The 24,256-nt window shown below is 34.4% G+C and overlaps 1 protein-coding gene across 1 annotated transcript in view; it reads right to left on the reverse strand.

Moving 5' to 3' along the window:
- Nucleotides 1–420: 420 nt before the first annotated feature.
- LOC123550683 (uncharacterized) overlaps nt 421–24,256 on the reverse strand; it is a 29,575-nt gene continuing 5,739 nt past the window's right edge. Inside the window, exons 2-4 of the mRNA XM_045339111.2 lie at nt 5,179–5,289; nt 4,410–4,557; nt 421–498 (exon numbers count right to left, since the gene is read on the reverse strand). Of these exons, the coding sequence (XP_045195046.2) occupies nt 421–498; nt 4,410–4,557; nt 5,179–5,289 (337 nt within the window). The remainder of the gene's footprint in view (nt 499–4,409; nt 4,558–5,178; nt 5,290–24,256) is intronic.

The raw sequence follows: 24,256 nt of genomic DNA on the forward strand, positions 1-24,256 counted from the left end.
TTAACAACATTTCATTGAAATTATAAAACTATATTCAGTGTATTTCATTTCGTTCTTAAAACATACACGATATTAACCCTTAGCCTGCTGGCGGCAAGCGAATCTGCCTTTGCGACCAGGGCAGTCCAAGGTTAGCCTGCTCATGGTCCCCACTGTTAGTTATTCAGTCAGTAAATTGTCAGTGAACACCCCTTTGAATAATAAATGGTATTGTCCAAATTGAACGATGGACCAGTTCATTATAGAAATTTAGCACGGTAAAGGTTAACACATCAAAAGAACATTTCGTTCATAAATACCACCACTGGCATTCAAATAAATATTTAACGGAATCTGCAAACACTAATTTGTGTCAACGAAGCGATATAATTATATAACAAAAATCTGTTATTGAAAATGTTAAAACCGATCTAAAATAACTTACTCGGCTATTATTATAACATGGCCATGTGTCCTTGTCTCACAGCAAATACAGCCTGGTGGCGTTGTGGGAAACAACTGTAAAGATATAATACCGAATAATATTATATCCACTTTAGATATCAATTGACTTATATACGTTTATTTTTTATATAATAAAAAACAAAATTCTTCTTAAGAAAATGCTTATATTTAATTTACTGACAAATCAGTTGTCACCATCAAAGCCTGCACTCACATATGAAAAAAAAACAACACAACAAACAATATAAGTATTGAACCGTAAGAACTGTCCTAAATGATTAGGTCGGGGTCAAATAATCGAACGATGAAATTAGTCAAACAAAACTACTGGCCTATCAAATAGATATGGATGGACAAAGAGCTCTTGTCTCACAGCATATTATCAGTCAATTTTGTGGCGGGCAAAGGTCGTTACAACACGAAAAGTGACATATCCGAAGCTAGTGATTTTGTCCTTTTTTCACAACATTTACATTCATGGGCGGTTGTGGTAAACACACATAGCATTGACTACCCATCTACAGATATCCGATACTTCGGGCCAGTATGTATCAATCCGTCTGCTAAGCTATCATCTCGTTAATACCGTGGATTGTATTCACTTTATCTCATGTTGTCGACGACATATACTGTGTATAGAATAGACGAAAAACGTCTTTTACCACAACTCTCAGCCAAGGTGATATTACTTTGTATAAAGCACAAGCTAGAACGACTTCCAAAAGTAGCTGCCTAATCAGGAAGGAAAACAAGCGTCTGCCTTATTCAGCTATGTCTATAATGATTCAATATTATAAAATGTATTGCAATGTTAATTTTTGTGCCCATGTACTTTGCTTTCGTGCAAAAAATCGAAGAGGCACATGTACACATGTACTAGTATATTATCTAGCAGTAACGAAAAAAAATAAACAAAACAAAACAAAACAAGAATTTTCACTTAGAAAGAGCTTTTTTGGGTCTACATATTGCAAAATCTGGTTGTGACAATACAGTTGCAGTTGTTTGCACAGAAAGCAATGCAAAATATGCCTCAATTGGATTCGTGTGGAAGGCCGGTGCGCTATGCTTATTGCCAAATGCTAAATGACAAATAGTTAATGCAAAATGCTATTTGCCATATGCTGCATTTCAAATATTGCCCTTCAAACGGTAATAGGTAAACGATAACCGCTAATTATTAATTGAGAAATGCGAAACAATATAAATGCCATACGCTTGTTGCTAAGTACTTATTAAAAAGAGTAGAATAAAGCATTGTATGAATGCATTCTATAAATAGCTATAAACCTTTGTAACATGACTTTGTCTCTATCAAAAACGTTTTTCTAAACATTTTAGGAGTAAACAGTATCGGTCCAAATCTTTAAGGGCTGGAACATGTTTCTGTTTTAAGTCAGACTGGTAGAATATTGTATGTCTTACATAATTAAAAGTAACATTAATTAGGTAAAGTGATATAAATCACTAAATCACAAAGTTAAAGAATTTCACAATTAGTATTTATCATTTAGCAATAAGCCCTAGCTATTTTACAGTTAACATTTGGCATTCAGCATTGAATATATTGCATAAAGCATTTGTTATATAGCATTTAGCATCATGTTATTGGTATTTAGTAATTGGCATTTAGCATTAATTATTTGTCATTTACCATCTGGCAAATAGCATGGCGCACCTCTGGTCTTTTTCGTATTTTTTCAAACAGAAGCCCTTTCGTTAAATCAACTTGTTGTTGTACTTTCTCGGCTTGGAATAACAAGAGCCGCTTTGTTCATAACACTGTACAAAAAATATTTCTTTCACTTTGTATTTAGATCAAGTTGTTTTCGATGCTGGAGGCCAATCAGTAAAATGCCTCTGAGATGCCATATCAAGGTAAGTGAAACGTTGCATTAGACGAGTTTGTCAATGGTTTCCTTGAATTCCATTTGACCAAACAAATGAAAATGAAATTGTATATTATATGAAATATAAGGTATAAGGGAAAAGTACTCAGACAAAACGTTTCAAAGTCATTTTTTTACAATTTTTTTTTGTGAATGAAGACATTGTGGGGTCGTTTTTATTCATTATCAGGGTCATATTTTTCTTTCCTTACACGTTTAGTAGAAATTTTATTTTTAAGGTTACTTGAGGGTAATTGAAATCACACAGTGTCCTTCTTCCAACTTGGTTCTTGGGTATATAGGCTGATCAAAACCAAAACAAACGTAAGCCTCCACAGGTCTATCGCAAGTAGTTCAAATATAAATAGTTCTAATCCTTTTTCCTTTCCTACTGCATTTTCTCAATAGCAACGTGTTTACTTTTACTCTACCGCGTTTCAGTATGTATCACTTTGCATTCTATCGAAATCAGCATGTTCCTATCGCATGCTAGGTAAAACTGGCGGGGTAAGACAAATTGAAAGAAGCGCAAAGGAGTAAATTTAGCGGGTGGAATTTAACGAACTGTAGTTTTCTTATATAAAACTTAACACCCCCTTTTCTTTCTTTTTTTTTAAAGTTGCGATATAGTTCCCTATAGCCTGTGTAAATGTTAGGATTTTAAAACAATTCAAGGGCAATAACTCTGAGGTTACAGGTGTGATTCTGATAAAAGTTACTAGTGTGTCACCATATTTCTTGAAGTGTAATTTAGTTCTATTTATTGGCTACTTTATTATGTAGAATTCCGTAGATTTTGCAATAAAAGGGCAATTACTCAGCAGTTAATGAAGAGATCCCGACAGAAGTTGATTATGCACCGCTGCAGTATTCTGTTGTATGTGTCAGTTTAATGAAATCCTATTAATTTGTTATATGAGCCGTGCCATGAGAAAACCAACATAGTGCGTTCGCGACCAGCATGGATCCAGCCCAGCCTGCGCATCCGCGCAGTCTGGTCAGGATCCATGCTGTTCGCTTTTAAAGCCTATTGGAATTAGAAAAACTGTTAGCGAACAGCATGGATCCTGACCAGACTGCGCGGATGCGCAGGCTGGTCTGGATCCATGCTGGTCGCAAAGCCACTATGTTGATTTTCTCATGGCGCGGCTCATATCTCTTTTGCTTTGTTATGTTGCAAGTAAAAAATTTCAAACCAACTCAAGGGTAATGGCTGTGAGGTTTCTGGTGTGATCCTGATGGAAGGTGCATGTGCACAACCAAACTTACTTGTTGTTTATTTAAATGAAATATAATGTATTTCTAACTGTTGGCTTCTTCGTTATGTAGGTATTTTTGCACTTTAGAACAATTAAAGGGCAATGTCTCTGAAGTCAGTGAAATAATCCTGACAAAAGTTGCATGTGCACAACTGCCCTACCGTGATCAATATTTATATAAATTTTCATAAAGTTCTATTAATGGGTAACTTTTGTCATATAGAATTTTTCATAAATTTAAAAACAACATTAGGGCAATAACTCTGCAGTTACTAAAGAGATCCTCATGAAAAATAAACATGCTCCACTCTCCTTTAGTGTTCTACATTTGTATTAATTTTCACGAAGATCCATTCATGAATTACTTTGTTATGTGGTAATTTATGGATCTTAAAACAATTAAAGGGCAAAAACGCTGAAGAGATCATGACTAACACATTATTAACAGCTGCCCATGCACCGCCACACTATATTGACCTGTATTTTGTAAAGTTTCATGACGATCTATAAATAGGTTATTTAGATGAAGTCAAAAATCCCTACTTTTACAAAATCAGTTTTAACAACTCAGCTTTTACTAGGTCAAGGGGTATAATACTTCTTATGTACAAATTAACAAATATTTGAGGTTTGATTATTCTATTGAAACACTTTGATCTATAAGCATTTTCAATTACTGGCCGACAGATTGATGAACGAACGCACGGACGGACTTAGGTTCGCACGGACGGACTCAGGGACATACGGACGGACGGACAACCCGACGTACAACGCCATATCTACATCCCTCCACCTTCGGCGGGGAATAAAAACTTACTGAAGACGAGAACGGTGATGATGAAGACATTCCGGTTGACGAGAACGGAGAGGAAGAAGACATTCCGGTTGACGAAAACGGAGATGAAGATGACGAGAACGGGGTTGGTGTGAATGGTGTCGACGAACCACATTTTTCGTCTATTACACTGAAAGACATAGCAATCTAATTCTAACAGATCGGTTTTAAAAACCTTAATAAACACCAAATGGCCTTTTTTTCACAAAAGTCTGAAATAGATTTTTTATCAAATATCCATTGCTATAAGAACTACATGACTTCATTAAACCAAACACTGGTATTTCACAAAGAAAATTATTTAAAAAAAAACAAAAAACAAAACAAAAAAAAAAAAAAACAACAAAATAACCCAAAGAAAAAAACGGAACAAATACTTTGTTACTCGTAATTTACAGCTTTTTTTTATATAAATTGTAAATCTAAACACTATTTTACTTTGTTAGACCTTTTTTTAGAATAAATTCTTAGAAAAATATTTGTTTCAGCAATGTGTCAATTGCCATTTCTCGTTTTGCAGTAGGTAAAAGAGTCAAGTCTTATTTAAAAACCATTTCAAGTTCTAGACTGTCTATTGAAACTACAAGAAGACCGATGTAGTTCAATTCTAGAATTAATTTACCTTGGAAGCTGTGTTCTCAGACAATTTGTAAAAGAAAAATTTGTTGGTCTGTAACTTGCCATTTTATACCTTGCGAACAACAAAAAGTCGATAACACGACTGTCTCTTAAAACTTGAAACGAAACTTACTCTGCGAGGACAACCAGGTGTCCATGAGAACGAGTCTCGCAGCAATCGATGCACGGGACGTCTGTGGAATAAGCCGCCCATAGCTGAATATAACCGTTATCAGAATCTAACCTGAAAATTATAAATAACACAGAAATAAGATTTTAAGGATTTGAAACAGAGCCATCAGTCCGCTCCTCCATGACACAGCAGCTACGTTGCAAGATATTTACATAACACCACAGTATCAGCATCTATCTCGCGTGCTAAACTGTCAGGAGAAATCACTTGGTCCGATATATTTCATATTGAGTTGGAGAAAGTCTGATGAAAATATTTTATATAGATAAAATGGCTACTGCATTACTAGAAGTTTCGGACGGAGTGGAGTCGTAACTAGAAAATTGAAGAAAAGGCTAATTTAATAATTTGTATTCTGCTGAAATATAGCAGTTTGTAAATTACTTGTAATAATTTGTTTTATTGTTTATCGGTTGTTGCCTGTTTTTTCCTACTGGCTGCGCATGGATCGTACCAAGATGAAAATCTGAAATTCATACGCTAAGGAATATGTTTCGAGCATAAAGCAACCAGAATCTTGATTATTTGAAGGGATGCGACATACGGGCAGGTCCCACAAGGGTCTCATATTTTCGCAAACTGATAATTACTGCGGTTATTTACAAAGCCGGTCAGTGGAAAAGGCTACTTATTGACAAATGATTCTGCTAATAGAACAGAACAGAACAGAACAGAACAGATATTTTATTTGACTTGTACTACAGACACATCATCATAAAACATATTTACAAATACAATACATATAATAAAGTCACATTTCAACAAGTGTAGATTATAATTATAATAATATTGCTCTAAACTTGTGAGAGGATGGGCTGCTATATATATGTAACAGATGTTCTCAAAGACATAGGGTGTTTAATATATTTTGCTAAGTTTGATAAAATTGCTTTCTTATCAGTTCTTAAAAGTTCAATGAATTTAAACATTCTCGGTCTAATATAGTAATATTTCTTAATATACAATTTTCTCAAATCAGAGTAACATGGGTAAATCAAAATGAAATGATATTCGTCCTCAATGTCATGCTTATCACAATATATACAATAACGCTGATTTCTCCCGCTCTCATTATACTATGCCGGCCTGTTTGAATTCTTAGAGAGTGAGAGGACAGCCTTATTTTGGTTAAATAACTTCTTAGATTACTAGGTAAGATGTCCAAGTAGTTTTCATACTCAAAAACACATTTAACATTATTGTATAATTCTAAAACAGAACTATTTTGCTTGCCAAAATACCAGCCTTGGACAAAGCAATCAATCACACGTTGTTTATAATATAAAACAAATGTCTTATCACATTCAGTATCGGGTGATTCCCAAACATACATAAAACCATAATCCGATAAAAGTTTTTTAACCTTTAGCAACCAGGTAATCTTATCAACTAAACAGTCATTATTTGCAAGTCTATATACATGCTGCAATATTACGTTATCTGTGTTTACTAATTTAAACCAATATTTAATAATCTTAACGTATCTCATAACATAAAGGGGATATCGTGCATGTTCCCCATATACAGCATTTGTACATGTAGTTGTCTTAACCTTTAATATCCTTTTGCAGAATTTTAAATGTATTCTCTCAATTTTCTTTGGTTTGCTAAACCCCATATTTCTGATGCGTAACTTTGTTGAAGAAATAATTCAAGGTCTTCTACAAAGAGGGAAAATAATATGGGTGAAATTACCTCCCCTTGTCTCAAGCCAACTGCATATTCGAAAGAATCTGAGTAGGTACTACACAATCTAACACAAGACTTGACCTTTTCATACATATCTTTTACAATGCGGAGCATTTTACCCCTAATTCCACTCATACAATTTTAACCCATGAGCATTTCTATATATACTATCAAAGCAATTTTTAAAATCAATAAAGACACAATAAAGGCGTTTGTTTTCATTAGCATACTTCTGAACTAAAGTTAACAGAATAAACAATGCATCAACTGTCGATTTACCTTTTCTAAAACCAAACTGTGCATCATATATAAGATTATTTTTTCACAGTATGTCATTATCCTTTTATTTAAAATTGTTGTAAATAATTTCGACTCTGCTGTTAATAGATTTCGGCTGTAAAATGTCTCCCCGTACTTGGATTCAGTGTTGTTATATTTTCTTGTCCTGTGGGATCACGGAGTCCATTCAATATATGTGTAATAGAGTTCCACTTAAGCCGATGGGGGGGGGGGGGGGGGGGGGGGGGGGGGGGGGGGGGCGTGAGAGGTGTTGCATATTTCATTACCTCTCATGAACAGACTCAATCAAACCGAGTCTGCTATTATCCTGCTTGGGTGCATTCTATGCTTCCAAAGGATTTTCTTACAGATTGTCTTGGTTAAAATAAAATCATACGAATCATTAAGTTCCACAGAAGCATTTACATGCAAACTAATGCATGTTAAGATACAGGGTACTTGCAAAAACAAGTCTCTAAATCCTTTGGAGCTATACATAGTTCAAATCATGCTAGAAATGTTTGAGATGTGAGTAAAAGTATCCCAAATAAAAACAATCAAAAGGTATTTACTCGTGAGATGTTGATACTACTGATTTTGCGTTTTCGTCATTTCTCTTTTGAGTAGTACATTAAAGCTACTACAAGTAATTTGGTTTCTTCAATGATTCAACCGAAATGGATACTTAAAACAATATATGTGTAAAGTTTGTAAAAGGTAAAAGTTCAATATTTAATCCTTGTTGCCATAACAACTGATGTTAGCTATTTTCTTAAGCACATTAAGATTCACCAAGGTAAAAACTTGAATGTGAATCGTGATAATATAGTTCAATTTTCTTTTATACTTCACTTAAAGGCATAATTAACAGAAAATATTTACACAAAACCTAGTAGCCAAAGGCAAAACAACCTGACATTATTGACCGATGAACTATGTGATAAACTTATGAAAAACAAATAAAATACAGTTTTTACACACAATAATTAAAAACTAGTCATTTAACAAGTGTAAAATTTCATATACGTTCTTTTAAGATGTTCATTGCATACATTTTTCATTTTCAACTGGTGAGTAAAATAATCACGACTGAAAATCTGATAATAATTCAAAGGCAAAGGCAAAGGCAAAGGCAAAGACAAGGCAATGCAATGCAATGCAAGGCAAGGCAAAGCAAAGCAAGGCAAGGCAAGGCAAGGCAAGGCAAGGCAAGGCAAGGCAAGGCAAGGCAAACAAGACAAGGCAATGCAAGGCAAAAGCAAAGCAAGGCCAGGTCAGGCAAGGCAAGGCAAAAGCAAGGCAAGACAAGGCAAGGCAAGGCAAGGCAAAAGCAAAAGCAAAGCAAAGCAAAAGCAAGGCACAGGCGCAGGCAAAGGCACAGTCAATGCAAGGCAAAAGCAAAGCAAAGCAAAGCAAGGCAAAGGCAAATGTAATGCAAGGCAAAAGCAAAACAAAAGCAAGGCAAAGGCAATGCAAGGCAAGGCAAGGCAAAAGCAAAGGAAAGCAAAGCAAAGCAAAGCAAAAGCAAGGCAAAGAAGTATTATAGTGATTTATGTTATACTTTTTATTAAAGTGACTTGTATAATACTATATGAACATATTCATATAAATAAAAACAAAAACACCCAGCACCATGGACTTATAAGTCACTGTTAAAATCAACATTTATCAAAAAACAAATTAAATTGAATTTAACATGATAATTTTTGAACAACTTCAGTTATGTGCATTATTACTGTAATACATTATTTTTTAGAATATTATTGTTTTAAAATTGTAATTATGTACACAACGCATAATTATGAGGCAGGTTTAATTCCAGATCTTTGATTTTATTATACAGTAAAACATGGTATTTGTTATGAAACAAGTTACGTGCTTACATAGAGCCCTTGTTATGTTTAAATGCATTTAAACCAAACTTAAAGTGTTCCTTTTTCCAATTTATCCGGAGCATTCTGTATAAATTGGACTTTACAAATAACAAAAATAAAAGAGACAAAAATAACCTTGATCTGAACACTTACAAATGTGCCATGTTAGAAGACACCGACGAAATCAAAATAAAAATCCCCACTTTTCTCAGCCTGAAAAGAGAAAAAAAAAATAAAGTTCGGAAGCCAGCTTCACAGTATATATACACAGTTCCTAGTTTGCCCTGTAGTTTGAAAGTTAAATATCGCAAGATGTAAAGATGACGTTCCCACACTAAGCATTGTTACCTGCAGTCAATGCTTTTTCATTACGTTCAATATTTTTGAACATTTCATAGACATCGAACTAATAAAATGTAACGAGACACTAACAACTAATTGAATGATGTCGTGGAAAGAAAGTTACACGCTGATAAGTTGTGAATGTATAGCTGCTTCACTGTTATGAACATGTAATCAAACAATTAATAGCCAGATCACACTCAGACGAAAACAGCATATGAACCGCGCCATGAGAAAACCAACATAGTGGCCTTGCGACCAGCATGGATCCAGACCAGACTGCACATCCGCGCTGTCTGGTCAGGATCCATGCTGTTTGCTTTCAAAGCGTATTGCAATTAGAGAAACCGTTAGCGAACAGCATGGATCATGACCAGACTGCGCGGATGCGCAGGCTGGTCTGGATCAAAAAAGGTCGCAAAGCCACTATGTTGGTTTTCTCATGACACGGCTCATATAGTGGGTTGATATATACTCTGCAGCGCATTTTGTCTTTAATTTCATTGCAATATTTTGCTAAAACTGCACGGCAGGTGTTATTGTTGACATTTTGGAAGCACTCTCATCATGAAAAAATTGTGCTGTGAAATTACTAAGAGAAAGTTAGTCCACTATAAAAATTGTTTCATGTTTAGGCTATTTTGCAGTTTGTTTGTTTGATTTTGAACAAAACATGTCCCCTTTGATTCTTTTATTTTGATGGCACTGGTTTTTCAGAAAAAGTAAATTTAAAATTGGTCATGGTGTGAAATGAAGTCTTAGAAGTTTGATACGTGTTAAAAGAATAATGACAACATGCTTAGCTTATTCAACGGCATCGCACTGACACAATATATAAAGTTGACAGCCAGAGCATCTGTTTCGTGTAGTATCAAAACAAGAAGGGCCCGTAAAAGGAAAAGCTTGTTCAAAGATTAGTCTTATGTTCCTAATGACTTATTTACTTTTGTTTTCTTTGTCATTTTATTAAATCAGTATATTTTTCTTAATAGGAGACACAATATTTACATACAGAATGTTTTTTTAGCTTGCTTAATATATGTAAAATTCAACTGGCCTCTTAGAAATGTTATTAAAATTCAAAAGGAATTCCATTAGCGATTGGTTAAGACTTTTGGCATAGAAATGCTGGCCTCCAAACGCTTGTCAATCATCGGTCTAGATTCGAAACTATCTAGTTTGCATAGGAAATGTCAAATGTCCGTCCCTGTCTAACCTTGTTCTAGGAGAGACACATCGGGAATTCCTTTATCGTGAAAGTTAGAATGTATCCATATTACTGAAATACTTTAAATACTTTCAATTAGATAAAGAACCAAAAAAAAAAAAAAAAAAAAAAAAAAAAAAAAAAAAAAAAAAAACATAATCAGCCGGACTAAGTCATTCATGCTGTTGTACATCAGTTCTAATAGACATTTCTAAATGATTAATTATCCAGGCGTTAAAAGGTGGATTTCGCCAAGTTTAGTAATATTGACTTATTTTCAGACTTTTGCATGCTCGGTCTTGTATAATAATAAAATTTAATGTACTTAGTATGAAATGAAATTCATCTTCGATAGCATTCTAACACGGTCAGCTTTATTTCATTCAAAGATGTATGGTGGCACATTTCTGCCACGAGATAGCCAGGTAGCTATCACGATAATATTGAAAACTTTCCAAGAAATTTGTGCATTTTTCTGAAAACATTTTGAACAGCAAAACATATTATTTTTTAGATATTTTATTTGTTTTCGCAATAATATGTTCAGGAAACTTTCAACTATCGAGATAATCTTTTCAGAAAACTTCGCTTTATCAAGATCACTTTTTAAGTATCGTGATAGCTACCTAGCTATCTCGTGGCAGAAATATGCAATCATAATTATGCAACATATAGGCGGCATTTGTATGTCACAGTTATTACGTGGAACCATACAAAACAGGCAAATATTTGAGCCGCGCCATGAGAAAACCAACATAGTGCATTTGCGACGAGCATGGATCATGCCTTCACATCTGAACTCCCAAAGTGTGATTTTATTCAACGACAAATCACTGATTGAGATATATATTATTTCTTAACATATAGTCCCACGTTCAAAGAACGTAGCCTACCCAGAGACGAATACCCAAACAGCGTATATATGCATCTGTATTTAACATTTGACGATAAAGGAACACATTTTTTTTTACATTTTTAGAAAAAAATACGAATGTTTTGTCTGCTTTATACTCCAAATACTTATCTAAATGTTATCGAAAATCAGAATGGGGTATGTAATACAGTTTGCTCACTTCCAGCAATATATTTACATCCTGTTTTTAAGCTATAATACACTCACATTTTTGCAAGGCAGACGACAGTCTAAGAGTTAATCCCGTACAAACAAAGCGCACAAGCTAACTTTAGTGACAACTGTCTTGTCTTTACATTCGATTATCAATTAAATATTATGGAATAAATAAATGGAACATGAATGCTCCAGGCTAGCCATTTATTGTTTTTTTCCTATTACTTCGTGGGTCAGTTGCGGTAATTTCAATTTCGTTCATAGCAAAAGTTAATTAATTTTATTCAAAAACTTTAACAATTCAAACATAAATTTACAATTTGATTTTTCAATAATCAAATCTCACTCTTTAAGAAAAGTTGTTAATTTTTGTGATTAACCTCTTCTGAGAATATGGTATACTGTGAAACCTGTCTATAAAGACCACCCTTGGGAGAGCCAGCCAAAATGTGGTCTTTACTGGGAGGTGGTCTTTATTCACAGGTTAAAATACACTGTAAATGTTAAAATGGGAAACAAAACATAATGGTCTTTAGAGCCGGATGGTCTCTGTTCGGAGGTGGTCTTTAACACAGGTCTGACTGTAGTTGTCTGTGGACTAGTATTTCTAGAAATTCATTGAAGCTGGATTATTGCAAGTTTAAGAACTGTCCACCCAACAAATGTTATTGTAATTAAAGTCGAGTTTTCGTAGAACGGTTAGAGATTATGTACTCATCCCAGCGTCGGCGTTACGTCGTGGTTAAAATATTGCGTGCAAGCTTATATATCAGTCAAAATTACATATATTAGACTGAAACTTCACACATGGCTTCCGTGTCATCAAACCCAATGGAAGAACCAAGTTAGATAACTTTTGGTCGAATTGAATAGAAATTATGGCCTTGGAAAATTTCTAGCGGCATCGCGGCTTAGAATCATCAATTTTTAAAAAAGTCATTTCTAATAAATTTTAACTTTTAAATATTTATTTGTAACTTATATGCAATAAGTCGCTAGGCTGCTGGGCGCATATTTATCATAAGTTCGGACATTTCTAATCTGACATCAGTTTAGGATGCAAGGTCGTCAGGCCGTTAGGCCGCCGGATTGAATATTCAAGGAAATTAAAGATATTGTTTTTCCGACTGCAGTCCGGTATTAATTTTATCATTACTTCCTGTTTATATCTGGGGTGAAGGTCATTTAACAGCTATTAAAACTGTGCATTTTGATTGGTGAATGAAAAATTCCACTGGTTTCCGAATGGAATAGATAATATTTTCTTAAGTGGTGTGCAGGTGCTCTGAGCAGTATTATTAGACAATATAATCCGTTGCAAAAAACCTGTGGAAATAGCTTGTTAAACGTCATAAACCTGAATCCTCTTCGGCAGAGTTCGACTCTGCCTCTCTAATACGGAGTTATCTCCCGTAAACCATTAACAGTCAACTCGTCTCCTAGTCAACTCAAGTCAACTCAAGTCAACTCAACCCCGAGTCAACTCGTCCCCATTTTGGTCATTTCGTATCCCGATTTCAAAACTGCCCCCCCCCCCCCCACCCAACTTTCCCTACTCTTTTCTAGTAGGCTGTTGTACGAATTTTCAATGTAAAGCAACATTCTTTTTGTGCTTTACTGAGTTTTAACGTTTGCATTCACTGTTTTCTTTATATTTATCGTATATTCTAAATCATTATAGTTTACAAAGAATACGCAAGTCAGCCGGGTCGCCAGACTGCTAGGCCGTTTGGCCGCTCGGTCGCCAGGCCGCCGACCTCCGCACCAACTTCAACAAGATCGCATAAGCGACCGTTTTTACAGTTTCTAATGCAACGTTAACCTTCCCAAGTAATTTTCACATGCATATATGTCTCATACGGTTTTGCCGAAGGTTTTTCTTTTACAAACTTGGCAGAGATGGTGGAATAAATGATTCTATTTTTGTCTTAAACTTATTCTACAAACTTCTATATACATTATTTATACATCTCTGTATATAGTTTTAACTAAAGTACGCTTGCAAATAGAATTGATATTGAAAAATATTTAAATAAATGACTTGCGGCAGATTCACACCATTTTACATGTTCTTATATAATTCCAAAATTGGTATTTCAGTTTGAAAAGTTTTGAAAAGGGAAATATATACACGTATTATAAAACTGACCCAAATTGATATTACAATAACGCAAGAGCAATACGTACAGTATATATAAAACAAAATGATAAAAGGAATTATTAACATAGTATGATCATATTGGCATAAGACCTTCTTTTGATTGTAAAAAAATGCAATGTCTAACTTTTAGGTTTCCCAGTTCAACAAACATATTGCCACACTGGAACATATACTGAACAACACAGCTTACACGCCATTTGCAAATTACCAATTTCTTAAAACATTTCAAAAATCAAACATATAAATTTACTCATTTTTGGACTTCAACGTAGTTTTTGAGAAGTCACAAAAACACTAAAATGTCTGGAATTTACAAAGTAGCGTTAAACATTATGACGGAAGAAAATGAATAAAAAGTTGTCGTTGCCTAACACTATGTATGTTTGTATGATACGTAAGCCATTCAATAGAATGTACCTATGTATTCGTACAAATAGTCTAAAATCTCTGTTTCTATGTGTCATTCGTATTTTGTAACTTTCTACAGTTGGTGTGTTAGCTGTAAAATGATTATGATAATTCGTTTGCGTGATGCGATATTTGTGACATTTTGATATTAACACACTGAATGCTGAATAGACGTTTGCGAATGAATGTGAACTGCGACGACGGTACTCATCTAAAATTATGTGCGGTAGGAAAAACGCGTCTATAAAGGTGATAATGTTTGGATAACTATGTCAGCACTTTGCAGTCCGTCTGTCCGTCTGGGAAAACTTGTGTGTCATATGTACCTGAAAATATTTTATATATACCGTCATGAAATTCAATAAGAATGTTAATCAACGTTATAAGTTGCGCATCTGAGCGTTTGTTATAGCTCAAATGAGTACAACGTGCTCTGTAGGACCACATTCGTAACAGATCGCATTTGTAACAGGTGTTACAAATGCGATCGCATATGTAACACGTGTTACAAATGAGATCGCATACGTAACAGAAATCAAGCACATATGTAATAATTTTTGTGACGAATGTGATCGATGCCGATTTTTAATGTGACATCTGATCACATTTGTCACATGTCATTTTCAATCGGAAAAATGAACAAAAAAGTGCATTTTTACATCTGAAACACATTTGTAACATGTTTTAGCTTACTTGTACGAAGTGATAAAGGTAAGCTATTGCGATCATCCGTCCGTTCACATTTTTCTTGCGAATATGACAGAGACAACATTTATCATTTGATTTTGACAAAACTTGCACAGAACTTAATATAGATCAATATTTCGGTTCCTTTCGAAAACCAACCATATCACCTTATTTATCTAGGAGTTATGGCCCCTGGAATGGCAATAATTACTGATTTAAGCCTTGTGAACCCGATTAAGACCACATGTTTTGTTATTTTGACTCAATATGCATACACCTTATATATCTATAAGATCTCGCTTCCTTTCAAAGACAACCGTATTGCACCATTTATTTGACTTTGAGTTACGGCCCTTGAATTGGTAAAAATGCTGCTTGTGAACACAATGGAGACTACATTTATTATTTGATTTTCACTAAACTTATATAGGATCTCACTTCCTTTCAAAACAGCCATATCGCGCCACTTATCTCAGAGTTATGGCTGAAATGGCAAAATTTGCTTATTTTAGTCTTGTGAACACAATAAAGGCCATATCTATTATTTCATTTTGACCAAACTTGTATAGAAGTTATATATCTATAACATCTCGGTTCCTTATGAAAACCAGCTATATAGCAACATTTGTGCTGGAGTTATGCCCCCTTAAATGACAAAATTTGCTGATTTTAGCATTGTTAACATGACAGAGATCACATTTATGATTTGATTTTGACCAAGCTTGCATAGAAATTATATATCATAGGAATTATATATCTTTTTTCCTCAAAGAGTAGCCATATCACGCTATTTGTCTTAAGAATTATGACTCCTAAAATGGCAAAATCGCACATTTAATAACATGTATAGTGTAGTATTACTCATGTGAGCGATAGTGGGCCATGACGGCCCGCTTGTTGATTAGAGGGATATTTCCGGTTAGGTTAATATCTTGGTACTGGTTGGTTATCTGGCAATTAAACTCGGCAAGAATACCGAATCGGCTTTGGAAACTTCATTTATTACGTGATAAGACTAGTAAGGTGATTTTACTGGTTATTTGTTTTATAGGCCGAAATAAGGAGAATACTAACACCACTAAAGTTTTCAAATCAATGTATCGATCCTGCGCCGAACATAGCATCCTGTGCCGAACATATCCGGTTACCTAGCGTGAGTTAGTAAGTTCATCTAAAAAGCACGTCCGGGAAATTCGGCCGGTCTCAATACGCCGACAATCCGAAGTACTCTGAACACGTTATTGTCACAAAATTGTTCCAGTCGGGTAAAGAATAAGGTTATAGCGAAGTGGTAGAGTGTCTGCCTTACATGTGAGAGGTCCTGGGATCGAGTCCCGGTCAGAGCTTAAATAATTGCATTCTGCATGTATTTGAATGTTATCAGACTGTATTTTTAGCAATAGTATAATGGATCATAGTTCAGCAATCCAGATCAATGTTGAATGTAAAACGAAGTACACTCTTGAATAAAAATATCCAATATATTATATGTCCCTTTGATATTTCTGCTCAACATGTCCAAAAAGAGTTACATTTCCTTGATCACAAAATTTTCTTTAATATGAAAATATTAAATGCTCATAACTATGTACTTCTAGTTAAAATATTGTAAATATATCTATTTTTGCGAAATATATGGACATTTCAATTATTTGACTGCATTTCAAAGCTATTTAACTTTTGAAAATAGGTACTATATCTACTGTGTTGCCCGAATAATGTAAATGTACTAATAAGCTTTGATAATGTGGCAGTTGAGTCCAATAAGTCCAGGGGTTTTCAAAGATAATCCGTCACAGATTTATTGTAAAGCAATTATTGGATTTACCTGTATTGGAAAGTAAACAGTGTCGATTGTATTTAGGTCAACTGCCACATTATCAAAGTTTATTAGTATCTGTAACCTTTATTAAAAACTTCTAAGTTTGTTTTTATTGAATCGACAATGTTTATGCATCTTTAATCTTTCCCCCTAAGTTGGTTTTCTGTTCAAACTCGCCTTTTGCGTGTTTTATAACGAAAACAAGATCAATAAACCATACAGTCATTGAAATATTCGGTATCATGGTTACCTCTCTTGTCTCTAGAACGAAAAAAATACACGCGCTGACAGACCTAGATTAAACCCAAGCCGGCATGTTTTTCCTTAGGACGGCCAGCACATTTTTTATACAATCTCGCGAGGCATACGTATGTTTTTGACAACACAGAAAGTTACGTCAGACGACCTTCAGCTTTTCACGGAAGTAAGGAAATGACACAGGCTAGGCTTGAAAACGAAAGTCGCATTTGTATTTGGTCTATAGTCAAGGTCCACGCGCAGATAGAGTCGATTTTCAGCACTTTCTTACGCTTTGAAAATACTTGTGCTTTAGCACCACTGCATGCCAGATTTTCATCTACGAAAAAATATTTGCATTAGAAAAAACACAAATCCTACAACGCAGCTGGAAGGTCTAATACGTATCAGTTGTTCCAGAACGCAGCAAGGGTATAATTATGGAGATTTTTGGAACTTCGTCAGATCGTTCAAAAGGTCCGTTTTGATGTTGTCTTAGTGTCAGTATATGCCTCGGATGTCAGATATTTCCGTATTTGAGAGCTGCAGACCTAGACATTTCAGAATTGTTGATTCTACGGAAGCGAAAAGGGGCCATTAGACGTTAATACTTGAGCAATGCGTGCGTACATCCAGTGTATGTCAATAAATGTTTGCGACACGGTCTTTTATTATTATTTTTTTTATAATTCACTGTCCAATATTATCTGCTTATATCTGCGCCACTCGTGGAAATACTTCTACGCATATTTCCTGTATATATATATATATATATATATATATATTTTTTTATTTTTTTTTTTTTTTTTTTTTTTTTATACTGAAACATTCTTTTAATCAGTACTTAAACCAAATAAATGTATTTAATATTATTATAAATATCCGAGTTGTCGCACTGAAAGTTCCAATCTTGTAAAATGGTTTACTCTTGATGGGAAAATTCTTCAGTCATCACCAATAAAAACCGTCAGGTAAACAAATTATCATAACACCTGGCCACAAGCATGATGTACCAAATTATCTAATGGTAATTTAGTAGCCATAAGAGCCAACCATCTCTCTAACGAAGTTTGTACTAGACTGATACCTGCAGTCAGGATAAATGAAATACTAAGAGTAAGACAAAAAAGGGAAAAAAATGTAGAAACATCTTTATCACTCTTGTGCCCTCTGTTGTCTGGAGTATCACTTGTTAATATTTGTTTCAAGTATTCACCAAAAGACATACAATACTCAAATGTCTTTTAGGGAATCGACTTACTGAGAGCGGATTCGTTGGTCTATTTGTTTGATGCTGGACAACGAAACCAGGCCCCGTGTTCACAAAACATTTTTCGGTCTCGTTCGAAATTTTGATATCAATTAAACTGCACGGTTAAATTCCAACAGTGACTGACCATCAATACTGAATAGTCACTTGGAAATAGTTATTAACTTCAAATTTAGTTTTAAACATGCTATTTAGATATAAATAACAAATAAAGTTTCATTATCAAACTCAACTGAGACTGAAAATGTTTTGTGAACACGGGGCCAGAGGTCGTGAGTTCGGACCCTAGCCCTTCAGGTATAAGCGTCGATTTTTTGTTTTCAAATCAGAGTACATAACAGTGTATTTTGATAACAGTTTCAGTTTCAGATTCGTTGGCATATCAGCATATATAATATACTTTGGCTATTTACAAATATAAAGGATGGACTGTATATCATAAAAATAACATTTGTAACAAACGCGTGCTCTGAAAATACTACAATTTTGACCAACAAGTTGAAAAACAACGTCATACTTGATAATTATGATAATAAAAATGATAATATTGGGATTTGCTTCTTTTCAATCAGTTATACGTCATTTCTACGGCTGGAAACTTCGCAAAAATCGACTACTTATATATAAGCCGCGCCATGGGAAAACCAACATAGTGGCTTTGCGACCAGCATGGATCCAGACCAGCCTGCGCATCCGCGCAGTCTGGTCAGGATCCATGCTGTTCGCTTTTATAGCCTACTGCAATTAGAGAAACTTTAGTGAACATCATGGATCCTGACCAGACTGCAAGGATGCACAGGCTGGTCTGGATCCATGCTGGTCGCAAAGCCACTATGTTGGTTTTCTCATGGCGTGGCTCATATAAGCCGTCCCCCTCAATAGTGCTAAGAATTGTGGGACCGTGGGTTTTATTCCCGGGCAAGACGTATGTTCGTTTGATAGTAGGATGCATTGTGTCTGAAATCATCAATCCCCAATCTCAGACCCGAGAAATGTTGTAAATTGGATAAGTTGGCAGTATCTTGAGAAGAACTGGTTAGTACTGGTTTAGAATCCCGGAACACTGTCTTGTAAGGTTATTCGACGTTATCTAACTGAAATTCCGTTAAACAAACGTTGCTGAGTCCTCAACGATCAATGTCTGTCTCTTTTTGCTGGAGAGAAAGATTTCATTAACGAATGTGTTCCTTATTTTGCTTTCTCGAAAATATGTTATTCATGAATGCACAAGAAAAGACCTTTCAAAAGTATTATTCCAAAGTGAAATTTACTAATGAACAAATATAGGTAATCTTTTGACGGTTTTGGTTTGATCGAGATATGGAAAAAGTCTTTTTATATATTCTTTTTCCTTCTTTGTCACAAAAACAAATTTATGCAACATTGGTATTTCACCATTAATGACATGACTCAGCTATCATACTCAGTTATAATTCGGATCAGTTTTCGAACCCGAGGCCATGATTAAGCAATCAATATTTATATACTACTTATATACTGAGACAGAACGTTACCATGGCGTTGAAAGACGCAACATAATTTGTAAATATTGTAATATGTATGCAGTTGAAAATGAATATCATATCTACTGATATGTTAAAAATAAACGGGTACAACCAAAACATATTTCTCAAGCACATCATTGCTATTAAGCACAAAAGTCAGTCAACAGTAATGAAAATCTCGAAATATCTTTGTAGGATTTTTATAGAAGAGCACTAGTGTAATAGATTTCTTCACTTCAACAGGGTCTGATTTATGTCTTCACTACAACGCTAGGGTCTGATTTATGTCTTGTATTTTGCGATTTAATGCACGTGTTACAAGTATCACATTTATTTCGTTAAATAGTATGTATGAAGTATATAATTGAAAATCATGTATTATTAAGTTGTACATTAGCATGACTGAACATTAATTTCTGTAAACAGTTGCCCAACATATCACAGCGTGAAAAAAGGCAACAATGGTGAGTAGGTAATTAGTTAAACTGCGGCCATTGGGTGGGGCAGTCATGAAATGCTTGGGAGTTGCGGCTGTTTCTTGGCACATGAAGTTTACTGAAATGAAACAAATGGGTTTATAATTGACAGATTAGGTACTTGCAATATATTGAAAACAAATAATGTATCTTTTGTTTTGTGAGCTTTTGGTCGGTGCCGCCTTTTCTGCGGAATTATTAATATGATTGCAAGCAATACACCCTCACTTAAATATAATAATAAAACATAATGCTGAATGTCATATTCTATCCGAAAAATATTCCACATAATTTTCGAATTTTCGCGATGTCGGGTATTAAAATTTACCTAAATTTATCGAACTGTGGCAATATCGTGTTTTCGTCCCGCCGACACGGCAGCACGACAGAACGACATATTCTGTATCGCGTTGACCAGCTGTCGTATTGTAGTCTCCTTCGCCCCGCTGATTCGACAACTCAACATGGCAGAAATCAGCTACCATATAAAAAGTAGCAAGATACTATCTTATACGAGTACATCAGTTTATAAATTTTAGGCTAATTCATTTTTCATTTTCATATAATAAAATATGACAGTTCGTAACAGTGCAATAATATGGTGATGCAAATTTTATTTGACATATGTAAGAGATATAGGTGTATAAAAGCGCTAGATAATGACTTTGAAATACTGGAATTATCCAATTTACTGACAGGTTTAAGTGTCGTCTGCGGTTTATTAAGTACAAGTGCAGAACTATCAAAGATATTTTATGAATGCAATAATTGTTGGCCCATCGGCGCTATCTAATATTTCTTACACTTAAGGTTAAGTTGGAAATTAACAATTGAAAATGTAGTGAATTGTATTTGGCAAGTGGTAATTCAAGTTGTTCAGATACGAAACGCTTTCAAATGTTTACAAAAGGTTGCATTTCATTGGCAACAAGACAATATTGTTGTACAAAAGTAAATAATAATTGAAATAATCATTTGAAAAACAAAACTGTTGACCTTAAGTTCATGGCACAAGGGTGACAGTAAACTTTTACAGTACTCGATATATATAATTCCGCAGTGAATGAATGAACTAAATTAGCCTATAAAATAATCAGCAAATTATGTGCTGTGGGTCTCGTGTTTTACTCTACAATCGCTGCGAAATTGGGATAATTTGAAAGAAAATAACTTTATCGTCTCATTAAATTAAATTGACAAAAAAAGTTGGTAAAAGTCAGCACGAGGGGGTACAAGTAAAACAGGATACGTGGTTTCACAAAGAGTTGGAATTTTAATCTGCCCATTTTAAATTCCAAAGACTTAGTGCTGCCGTCATTAGTATATCAACGTTGAGAAAAGCTGATATTAATATACGTCAGCAGTCAAAATTATGTCTAGATTTTACGTTTTTTTATTGTAAATTTGTCAACAAAAAATGTGATCACTCTAAACTCTGAGTTTTAAATTCCTAACTATAGTTAATCTGCATTGCTGAAATTGTAAATTTCTCGTATCACAGAAAAAAATCACGAAAATCTGTCGTCATGAAATAGAGGATATTCGTTTGCTTCTGTGAAATTTTGAAATATATCGTCACCGAAAACGTCAATACGAGTATTAGGCGTAGATAAACACGGGCTCCCGTAACAAAGTTAGAAAATTTAGAATTTACAATGAATACTAAACAGAGAGAATATTGACACAAATGTGAAGAAAAATGTCACAATATTCATTAGACACAACATCTTGACACAAAGTATCAATTTGCCGTAAACATGTCACTAATTTAATACTTGTGAAGAAAGTGTATGTGAAGAATTTGTGTTTTTCATTAATGTTGAGTATTTGTAACATTGGGTAAAGTCAGTTATACAAAATACGGCTGTTTCGAACATAAATGATTTAACTATTTAGAAAGTTTACTTCCTTGATAGGTGAAAACAAAATATCATATGTCACGTTGTGAATTTTCAATTTGATAAAGTAAAGCTTTCCACACCCAATAGAGAAGGTCATCAAGAAAATTTAGATTAATGTCATTCAGTGCCCTGGTTTGTACTGCAGCGCACTTTATACTTAATAATATTTAGAGCGCTTATACCTTAAATTACATCCAACCCCAACAAAAAATTGAGGTGTTCCTGTATGTAGCTATATTCAAATAATGCACAGTCATGTCTTCCAAATTTTTATTAGTTAGGTCATATATTCATTCACATGGAATAGAATGGGATGCTAATAGAAATAAAGTTGCTTTTTGATTTTAAAATTGTTTTGAAAATTTTATTTTATTTCTTGTTAACAACACTTCCGTTGAGTTTATTTTGATTTTATGTTTAATGTTATCAATTAGGGATCATAACGCCTAGAAAGAAAATTGGTCGTAAATGACAACGGAATGGAAAAATTGATGGGCAAAGGTCTTGGAAGCCACACACGGAGATCCAATAACTTTGTTTGTAATGAAAATGAAACAAATGTGATACCCACACAGCGCCTAACTTCATGTACTGTTCATTTTTCTTTTTCCCAGTTAAGTAAGTGCTTTTTAATGAAAAAGCAACATTTTTGTTTGTTACAAGATTTACTCTGCACGTGACTGCATTTCATCGTTTATCTTACGGAATAAGACTTTATTAAAAACGTTATTACGAAAAGTTCATACCAAAATAAAAGTAATATTGTGAATGTCATTTAAGGCTCTTTAATACCTGTTTATTTGTTTGTTTTTATAGTTTATATTTAGTTTATTGCTCTATCTCTACGACCTTTGCTTCTAGTAGCCTAGTTCTGCAGCTTTCGGGCATGACTAAGACAGTGAAGCATGTGTGTGCATACATCCCTCGCACAGACAGTTGTAACAATACTTACTTTGGTTTCTTCATGCATATGTTGATTTTATAACAAATACTTGTGAGTATTTAAAGCTACTCGCCCACAGATTGGGTGAACTTTTTCAACATGTTAATTTCATCAAGTTTGGCATAGAATGTATATGTGACACTGAAAAACGATATCGTGAGTAAAAATAAGAGTTAGATATTGATAACAATGCAAAAAGGATGTAAACTTTCTGCATTATTTCAAAAGCATTGCAACTATTTACTACCTTCTGCACAATAATTTTGGTTATTTAAAAGGGTATTTGCAAAATTCATATGTCAGTAAGTTTGTATCACTAGTCACTTTCAGAGTATTCACTTTTTACGGATTTTTGAGAGAAAAGAATATTTCGGCTAAAATGTGTGGGTGAGTCCCTTTAAATAATAATGTACGGGATTGAGACCAGTATATATGCAAGTTCAAGGACAGAAACTGCTATGACTGAAGCGTAACTGCATACATAACTGATTAGTCTCATTATTGCGAAAGTATGCAAATAAAGTATACTATACAGAGTGATATGTCCATGAAAAAAACAACAACAGAGAGTCAATGAGTGTAAGACATTTTGTTTACATATCCCATATGAATGACAGATCTCATACTGACGGTTTACATCATTTTCCTTTTGAACATCTACATGTGTTTTGTTTTGCTACTTAACTTTACGAAACCAGCACACAACGTTGAATTAGCTCTTCGTGGTGGAGGCTGGATAAAGGGGGTCCATCTACATTAATTTGTGTATTGATTAAAAAAAAACCCAAAAAACCACCCAAAAACATGATAACAATCTTGTAAAGTATGCAATTATCAGTAAGTTAAAGTCAAGTTCAAGCGGTAGCGGAGAATTAAGTCGATAACATAACAGAAATTTTAAAATGACCCTTAAAAATAATGCCACATTGACACCGAACAGTCTTCGCAAATTCCACTTTTTGACTGGAAACTTGTAGATGCAAGATTTTGGCAGTAAACGTAATAATTTGCCCACTTTTCTAGAATGTAGTCAACGTAAATAAGTGAATGACATGTAATGTTTACGGTTGTATGTGGCAATGCCGAAATAATAATAGTGTCAGCATTGAGTCATTCAGTCAAGCAAGTTCCATTCATGATCAGTCTTA

The sequence above is a fragment of the Mercenaria mercenaria genome, chromosome 6, assembly GCF_021730395.1.
Source record: "Mercenaria mercenaria strain notata chromosome 6, MADL_Memer_1, whole genome shotgun sequence".
In the NCBI taxonomy this organism is placed as follows: Eukaryota; Metazoa; Mollusca; class Bivalvia; order Venerida; family Veneridae; genus Mercenaria; species Mercenaria mercenaria.